Raw genomic sequence first — 9,880 nt, forward strand, 5'->3', positions numbered from 1 at the left:
TGCCATTATTAATGCATGAATCCATGTAAATTTAGTCGTAGTTAAAGTTTCATGGGTTCCTGTTTAAAAAAATATTGATTCATGTTTAATTCTGATTAATTATATGATTATGCATGTACCTTTATTGTAATGTGTTACCATAAGTAAACATGAAGGTAGAGCTGGAGTGGGTGAATTGATGGAAACATAAATTCTCATTAATGACTTTATTTACAGGGACTGCACAAAAATCTGAAGGTATGGTACATGGTTGCAAAAGAAGTAGATGAACCACAATGCATACAGTTTGTTAGATTTTAAATGCAAATCCGCAAAGTGTGAGATGATGTCATACTGTACAGTAAATATGTATATTTTGGTATACAGTTAACTCAAGTCTGTCCTGGAGATGCCCTACCCCTGCACATTGTGTATGTCGCCCTCATCTAAACTGATTCAACTCATCAACCTGATTCAGCTGTATTTCTTTAGTATCTAGTTTAAGATACTTTTACTTGAAAAGTAAAATTGTGCAAGATAAAACAATATCATAAATCAAATTTATCTTTCTTAACCCAAATTGACTGATCTTGTTTTAAACATAAATCGAATAATGATAATACAAACGTATTACAAAAAAATTTGCTTTTTCCAGCTTCATTGACAATTTCGGAACAAGTCTTATTCTCAAATACAAACTGGTTTTAAGGAAGTTGAAATATTTTACAGGAAAACCTCTTTTTTTTTTTTTTTTTTTTTTTTTTTTTTACAGTGTGTTTTCACATGTGAAATCCCAAAATGAATGCATAATGCTCAGACTGACTGAAAGACTTTCATTTACATTGCATATAAGAGGACTCCAAAATCATATTTATCAAAAAATAAATATATAATGATATTTGCAGTTTAGATTGTCTTGTACCTAGTACTTAGAAATTGATAGCAAAAAATCAATCAGCTCTATAAAAATAATTTATTTAGTTTTTCCTTCTCATCTTCTTTCATACGCTCTCATTACATGCCTCATTCTACTACTTGCACACAAACTGGTCAACTACACGCGAACAGCGCTTGCATTTGACGTAGCAGCACCAGTGAAACTTGCAGTGGCAACGTTCAACCAGCTGTGCCTTGTACTGATCGTAACCTCGACCGCAACACATGAGAGCGCAGCCATCCATGCCTTCAGACGTCTTGTTACAGAGGCGACCTTGAGTTCCTAAAGAGCCAGTAGTTTTGTTCTCTACGCAGTAATCTGGACTGGGGTCGATGTACACCAGATCACTGCTGGTAGGAGAGTTAAATTTGGAGTGAACTTGAACGAGCTTCCCGCGGCTGTTCAGCCTCATGGCAGCGGCGCTGTCGTATTTCTCCTTCAGAGCATCACCCACCTTGCGGAAATCAGCAAGTTGCAACCAGCATGTTTTAAGGCTGCAAGAGCCAGACACGCCATGACACTTACAGGACACATGGGCGAGATCTGACGCTATCTGTTATAGAGAAAGAGGTTATTAGCGAAACAGAATGATACACTCTTAGAAAAAAACATTGTACCTTTAGGGGTACAACAACTTGTCACTGGGGCAGTACCCACAGAGGGACACCTTTGTATCTAAAGGGTGCATGTTAGTGACATAAGAGTACATATTACTACCTTAAGGCCTATTACTACTTTAAATTATTTACCATTTATGGCTAAATAAGGTAAAGGATATCCCTTTGAGGATACTGCCCAAGTGACAAACTGTTGCACCCCTAAAGGTAACATTTTTGCACATTTTTTTTTCTGACAGTGTATGTGTTGATGCTTAGGAGAGTTTGAATTAATAGTTTTCAGTGAAACAGCTCTTTATATATTCTGGACTAACAATTTAGCAATTTGTTAGCAACCACATTTTTCAACACGTATAAAACCTTTCAAAAAAAGTTTTTTTTAATGTCATAAAGTTTGTTTTAAAGTGTTTTATGTCATAAAACACTGCAAAATGCAAATATCTGGGGATTTAAGAATCATTTCTGTATTAAACAAACAAAAACAATCAAACAAAAAATAATATGTGCTCAAAACAGTGCTGGAAAAAGAACTATTTTGCATAAATGTCAGAGAAATAGACATCACGTGTCTATTGATTTTCAGTATGCAACTGAAGCTGTGATGAAAGGACATTATTAGTAATACATGGTCATGAGATAACATCATAACCATCATCAAGGAACAGTTAGCCTAAATACCTAAATACTTGCAACATATAGTGTAAATTCACACTAGGTAAAAATTCAAGCCACTTGACTGAAGTAAAAGGCATAGAGTATTTCTCCTCAGGTAGCTGAAGAGTGTAAACTAAACAAATAAGCTGAACAAAATAAAAAATAAATAAATAGAGGGAATACTGGACATTAGTTTAACCATGTTTTGGCATGTTTAGGTGAAAATGACTAAACTTCACATAGCTATTTCTGTCTTACCCTCCGTCCCGCTTCATTGTTATGAAGGTTCATCAGCAGTCTTGCACTTTCCACAGAACCTTTGGTGAAAGTTTTTTCCCGTTCACGTGCATCCACAAACTCCTTGCTGAAGCGGTATCCATAATTCAGGTTGTCACCACAGCCGCCCCACAGCCAGTCTCGTGGCAGATCTTTAGGTCTCGCTGCCCTGCTGCAGCCACAGCTCGACAGCTCCCCCTCTCTGCAGGCACGGCTCACTGCATTGACCACGCCAGCAGCGCTGATAGCGTATGTGAATGCTGTCTCTCTGCTCCCTGGAAAAGCAAACAACAACCACAAAAAATAAATAAATAAATAATCACATTTAGCTTTGTTTATTTGCTTTTATGAGCAGCATTTTATCAGTAAATCATTATCATGTATTCTGTTTACCCTAATACATTTTTATTCTATGAACAAATCTGAAATGATCTTCACTTCGTAGCTTATGTAGCATTCCTTTCAGGTGTCTGCCAAGCATGTATAGACTTTTGAAAGTAACTGTGTTGTTGAAAATTAATAAAAAGATGGAGATCTTTTGGTTTGGTTTTGTTAAACATTAACACTTTTGACAATGTCTCACTTGATGCCACAAGGTGCTTCTATGGTGTTATGTCCTTTTAGGAGCAAAACAGCTGTGATTATCATCAATTTGCTGTTAAATGGAAAACAGCTGTTAAAGATGTACCTATCTGCATGACTCTGCCAAACACTGAGGTGTTATCCACTGTACTGCAGTTCCAGCGGCGGTTGCGAAACTGGTATTGGCACTCCTGGATGCCTGTCTTGGCACCCTCTCCAATGAACTGCATGTGATCTTGGTATAGCTGGCAAAGCTTCTTCTGACCTTTGGACAGTCCTGTTAGTTGACTACACAGTGGCTGTCCTCCTATGATATATGCTTCTGGTATCAGGAGGGGATTCATCGCTAGAGACCTGAAAGAGCCCCCATGCATAAGCACATGCTATTTAGCAATGAACATGTTTTTTTGCATATATGAGCAATATCACACTTGTAGCCATTGACAGTGTTCTATATCAGCATAGGCAATCCCAACCATGCTGATACAGAGTGATATCACACTGCTATGAGTGTGATACTGCATTTATACAACAGTTTGATGCCACATGTGCGTATATAAATAAGAAACAACCGCGGAGCACCCTAATTAAACTAAATTGTGTTCAGAACTACTTCCTTCCATCACAGATTCAAATCTCAAGTTGACAGTTTAACAGCTAAGCTTCTGTTACTAATTCGAAAATGTCACTTTAAGACTAGTAACATTTATTGTATTATGCTGCTTCTCAATACCAAATACTATTATTAAATACTACTCATATAAAATCTTATTAAAAAATAGTATTTAATAATCAAAAATGCCATCATAAAAGTTGCAAAGCAATTCAGTCAGAAGTACAAAGGTCCAGGTGGGTGAGTTTTTGATTAGTCTTCACATTAACACCACCATTTATTTAGACCAATTTGAGGACTGCACAAAACTGAGATGTAGGCTAATCATATCTGCTGTCACCATTGTGTGACTTTAGAAAGAAAAAGAATGATTTATACACTAAGGCTGTATTTCATTATTCATCATTATATAATATAGTTGTAGCTAAAGACCCTATAAAACTGACAGACAACAAATTTTAAAAAATTCTGCAATTTAATGTTTTATTTGTTAGGGACCAATACAATAAACATAGGTGAAACTGAAATAATAACTGAGATAACAGTCATCCCATGCATGTATTATGTATTATAGTGCTTGTAGCTGAAGCTCATTTCCAACACTAATTTGTTTACTCATTCCATGTCACTCCAAACCTGTAAGACTTTTGTTCATTTTTAGAACACAAATGAACATTTCATATATATTTATATATTTGCAGCATTGCAGCATTGTATTGTATGAATGATTTTTTTGGGTGAACTAACCCTTTAACTTATAAACACATTATAATAGCCATAGTAGCCATAATCTAACCATCTACCATCCAAATATGTGAATTCTCATATTTCTTCATAATACAGCTTGTAGACGTGTATATTTTTACTGCACTGAAATTCCAAAGGTTTGCCATATTTCCTAAGTGGACAAAATGAGCCTTTTCCAACAAGTTTAGGATGGCTAAAAGTATTAAAAGTGTAAAAACAAGAAAGTCAGCAGTATGAAGAAGCAATGGATCCTCAAAGACTTGTTACACAATTTATAAGACAAATACAGAGTCCCTTAGAGATAAACATTGTTTCTTGAATGAATGGCACACAAACATACAGTATGACTAAGTATTTTCAAATGCGTGTTAAAAACGCTACATACCACCATGAGCTAGCTTCCACAAACACTTGCATAAAGAAGGCACAAAAGGTAATGGCGACCACTCCGTGTCGTGCGTCCGTGACTCCACCCCACCCCGAGCGCATCAACTTCAGCTTGAACAACATTCTGATCTGAAAAAACAACATAAAGAGTTATTCTCTCAAAGCTCAGCTGTTACTCTGTGTGCCAGTGAAGACATCTGAAGAATGTGTTTATCTGTGCAAAATGAAGAGTTACAGTTTATAACTGCATGTCATTTTGATCCCATTGTGAAAGTGAAAAAGCCGACTTTGTACATGAAACTCCTTTACACAGAGACCTAGCCTGAAAGGCCTACAATCTAAATGCATAATCTAGAAATCCTGTCTTTATATCTCACATTTAGATGAGATATCTATAAACATGAACCCCCAAACATACCCGTAGTTTAATGAACTAAATTAATTCACAGATATGAAATGCACAATTGAAAACGTGGAGTATTTAGCCACTAAAAAAATCTGCATCATAACATGAGTTCTGACCTTTGTCACAAAAGACTTTCTTCATTGCCTTTTTCGCTATCACACTTTAGATATCATAAGAAATTATGTATCAGCTGAAAACTTAAAATCTCAAAATTCATCCTTTAAAAGGCACTTTAAAATCAGACATTGCATTACCATGGAAAATGTACATGAAAAGCAAAATGTTTTCATTCATGAATTATAAAAATTTAACTCTGGATAGTGCATTTTATGTCTGTGTTCAAAGATGGGAGTGACAGTTAAAGGGTTAAAGTGGTTCAAATGTTTACTTATAGGTTACCAACATGTGATTTCATAGATATAGAGACTGTTTCAATGGTGGCGTAAAAACAGGGGCTTTCATCCTTTGGGCAACCCAGTAAAGCTAGAAAAGACACTAATTTTTGACCCAGGGTCTCACACTTGGGGCATGTTGCTGTTACAAGTCATGACGGATGTCTAATTTATGGGCTGGGGAGTGGTCTTAGATGGCCATTCAGAAACATGGTCTCTGGGAAGGCCATCTTCTCTGGCACATAAATTGCCTGAAGATGAAGGCTGTACTTGCATTCGTTCCACCTATTCAGATTGGAGCAGCAGACCTTGCTTTGGGTGGAAGGCAAACTGCCCTCACTGAGGACAGTTTATATTCCAGGGTGTTTAAACCTGGGAGCAGACATCCTGTCGACGCAGGGGTTGAGGTTTGAGGAGTGGAGACTGTTACCTGAAGGGGACCGACTTATAGACTCAACCGAGGTTAATGAGACCATTCTGAATGCTAGAGCCCCCTCCACAAGAAACGTTTCCCTGAAATGGCAGTTCATTCCGTAACCTCATCCCGCACAGACTTCGCAGCTCAACTGGTCAAAGTAATTCGGTCCCTAAACCAAAATACATTCCGAATACATTGACCACTCAGACGTTTGTACTTCAGGCCGTAAATTTATTCAACTACTGCTGGAGCGAACGTCCTGCAAAAGTCCTAAGCATCACGCCTGCCTAATCATCTCTCACCATTTACACTCCAAACCCATATGGCTTTACACTGATTGATGCCAGTGAGCAAATAGAGGTCAAGTCAAGATATGCATTTAGGCACAACACTTGAGTGGATGCATATTTTGACTGCAAAATATGAGGTAATTTGATTGGATGTCATTAATTTGACCTTTTATGCCACTAACATTTTTTGTTTATATGATAGAGGGTGTATGCGCTTACATATTTTTGCTGGTGAGAAAATCTTGCTCAGTCGAATGTTATCTAAGAGTGCGATATATTTAAATTACCAGTAAATTTTGGTATTTTGTTCACATACCCCTTCTGTCGCTGCATACCCCAGTTTAAGAACTACTGCTCTAAGGTGTTTTAAAAGGGTATGCCTTCGCAAGATGTTTGTACTTCAACAGGCTTCATATGGTTTACAGTTTGGATACAGATTCAACCCCATGTTTATTGATGTTCCCATAGGATCAACACCATGACACAGCATTGAAGTTCCCTCGAAAGGTAATGTCTCTGGGTTACATATGCAATCACAGTTCCCTGAGTAGGGAATGAGACCCTGCATACTTCAACATGATTTCACTTCATTAAGATTTCGCTTCATGCGCTTCAGACACCAGCACACACTGGAAGTGTTCCCATGGCATCAAACCCAGTGACATTTTCTAGTGAAGTCATGTAAAACCTTTCTGCCAAGAGGGTAACTAAACTCTAACATCAGGGTACTGTGACTGCGACCCATCATATAATGTATCCTGACTAAGTTAAACTATTTGTACAAAAGGTTTCACGCAAAAACATTAGAAGCAACCAGCCGTGAACCACTTCCTAAATAAATGACTTTTATGAGCTTTTAGTAAATTAAAAATATAAAACAGAAAAGCCATCACCAAGTATTAAAAAGTGTACAATTAGGTTCTACCACAATAAAATGCAAGCTCTAACATGCAACACATTTCTGTCCTGCTTAAGCCGACTGACTTTTGTTGTTAAAGTAAACCCATTGCGCATTAAATGAATCCAACAGTCACTGCAATTAAAATAGTGTGCCTATAAAAATAAAGAGTGATTGCTTGAATCTAAGAATCCAAATCCCTGATCCTTTTTAAGCAGAACCAAGGAATAATTACACTTTTTGAGAAGCTTAAGACATTTTAAGAATTTCGGCAACTTTTTTAGCTACAGCTCTACCTCTTGTACACTGTATCAAAGCAGCTCTGTGTAAGATTTTTACCTTGAAATATCAGTTTTAAAAACATTGTGATGGTCCACTGGCTTTTAATAAGGTAAATGCCTTCTGTTTCTTTCCTGTATTCCCGTAAAACAGTAATCCTTAGTTCCAGTTGTGAGCCACATTTTCTTTTTCTCATCCAGTGAGCTCATGTTATTGATCCACTGTACAAAAGATGTCCTTTTCACTTTCTTGCAGTACAAAGCTATAAGACATTTTGCTTGAAGTGTACATGTGTCAGTAAGTCTGCAAGTGCCTCCACGGTATACAATATTCTCAGGAATAATTCCTAAAGCAAAAACTTCTGATTTCATGGGTAGATTTATAGATAACATCTGAAAAGTGAGTATATCTACCTCTTTTCCAAACTCCTTAGGACAGCTCCATAAACCAAATTTTTAACCCCAAAGTGCCTTTAACTGATACATATTATTCCATTTGTCACGTCACATTAAGCAAGTATGATATTTACATGCCTCCTGCACACTGAGAACAAAACTGTGAAAGCTAAATTACACTACAATTGATGAATGTGATTACACACCAAATGGATCATTAAAAGAAAGGCATTAAATCAGAGATTGTCCCGATGCAGAACAAGTTCATTTAGACAGGTCTGTGCCTTTCTGAACCATGTCAAATCAGTTAGCTGGATTTGTCATGGATGCCATTCAAAGTGTATAAACATCTCAAAGATCATCTCTAAAGTGTCATAACAGTGCTATATGCCCTTTTTATTTATTTTTATTCATTTATTTAATATTTTATTTTTTGGATATTAGATCTGTTTTTTGCTTTATCATTATGGAGTGGAGTATGGAAAATATATTCATGCAAAAGAGCATTTTTAACATAAAGTGTGGTAAAATGAAAAAAATATATAAAAATAAAACAATAAAGGTAAATGTAATATGCGTAGAGACTGAATCTAGAATTAAAATTTCTTTGAGCAAATAAAGATTTAAAACACATTAACTGATAAAGAACAGGTCAAACTGAAACAGCCGGCGTCGGTAGATGGCATCATAAACAACTACTTATATAGATAGTCGCTTAATGGTCGTATAAGATAGATAGATAGATAGATAGATAGATAGATAGATAGATAGACAGACAGACAGATAGATAGATAGACAGATAGACAGATAGATATATAGATAGATACAACTTACAAGATGTTCTTCCACTGATGTCAGTCCAAATCGATGGAATGGATTTATTACCGTGTTTAGCTTCCCGTTTTATCCGTCCCAGGAAGACCACCGCTATGTTCTCTGTATGGTTATTAACATAAGACTGATTGAAAGATTGGTTTATGTAAACAAAAATGCAATCCCAGTGTGTGATTCTTAAAGATTTTGATAGACAACACTCCCAATACTGCTGCAGTTGATTCGTACTGGTTGTCTGGATATTTCTACATTTCTCCCCAAATTCCATAAACAATTAAGTTTAGGCAGAAAAAAGTAAATCCGCATGTCTACATGTCACAAAAATCATAATTTCCCCGAGTGTATTCCAGGAGACAAGACTCTTCATTCTCAGCGCCCTCAGGAAATATTACAGATTCTCCATCTCACGTACATATACTAATCCGCAAAATATAACCGGCTCTTCGCTTCAAAGCAGTTCACACTCTTGCTGAGAGTAGATGTCCAGTTTTGTGCTGCTGTGTTCAGAGTCTGAAGTATCTCCCGCACCGCTGTAATAAATTGCACAACGAGTTTTTCATCTTCACGCTACAAACTCCGCCTGTGATGCGTGTGGGAACGCGTAAACTTATATTGAGCTTCCTTATTACCTATAAAAAAAGAAATACAACAATTATAGCATATTGAGTCGTTTATAGTTTACATGTTAAAACATTTCTTTTGCCATTAATTGTAATAATCCAGTGAAATATTTGTATGCACATGGAGACCGACAGCAGAAGGTATGTATATTGAAGAGTTCAGATGCAAAAGCCTCTAAATCCATCTGACCTATGTCTTTAAAACGCGCATTTATTTTTGGCTTCTTTGTATAGGTGTCTACGTAAGTACCGGTACTTCTGATTGGGCTGAGGCTGGAATTTTGCGAGTTTGAAGTAAAAGTATTTGATGGACGTGTACTATGTGTCAGGAGCATTCACTCAGTATCATTATCTCATTTTTGACCGAGATGGCTTTTAGCTGGTTTTGCATCTGAACTCTTCTATTATTACTATTATTATTATTATTATTATTATTATTATTATTATTATTATTTTAATAAAAACTTCGATACGCATTGAATTAGAGCTGCACAATTTAACAAAAAAAAAAAAAACGCAGGTAACAAATATTTAAATGAAAATAAAATAATAAAAA

General features: G+C 36.3%; 1 protein-coding gene across 2 annotated transcripts; it reads right to left on the bottom strand.

Annotated features, from left to right (window-relative positions):
• Positions 1-208: 208 nt before the first annotated feature.
• wnt5a (wingless-type MMTV integration site family, member 5a) lies at positions 209-9,480 on the bottom strand. 2 transcript variants are annotated; one of them, XM_051117785.1, is made up of 6 exons: positions 9,446-9,480; positions 8,705-9,333; positions 4,791-4,921; positions 3,152-3,399; positions 2,446-2,738; positions 209-1,469 (listed from the first exon to the last, which is right to left on the bottom strand). In XM_051117785.1, the coding sequence occupies exons 3-6, from the start codon at positions 4,913-4,915 to the stop codon at positions 1,011-1,013; spliced, it is 1,125 nt and encodes a 374-aa protein (XP_050973742.1). In that variant the 5' UTR covers positions 4,916-4,921; positions 8,705-9,333; positions 9,446-9,480; the 3' UTR covers positions 209-1,010. The 2 variants fall into 2 exon arrangements, with proteins under 2 accessions (XP_050973742.1, XP_050973741.1); XM_051117784.1 differs by having other exon boundaries at positions 8,705-9,474.
• Between the last annotated feature and the right edge of the window lie 400 nt (positions 9,481-9,880).

The sequence above is a fragment of the Labeo rohita genome, chromosome 8 (assembly GCF_022985175.1).
Source record: "Labeo rohita strain BAU-BD-2019 chromosome 8, IGBB_LRoh.1.0, whole genome shotgun sequence".
Classification (NCBI taxonomy): Eukaryota; Metazoa; Chordata; class Actinopteri; order Cypriniformes; family Cyprinidae; genus Labeo; species Labeo rohita.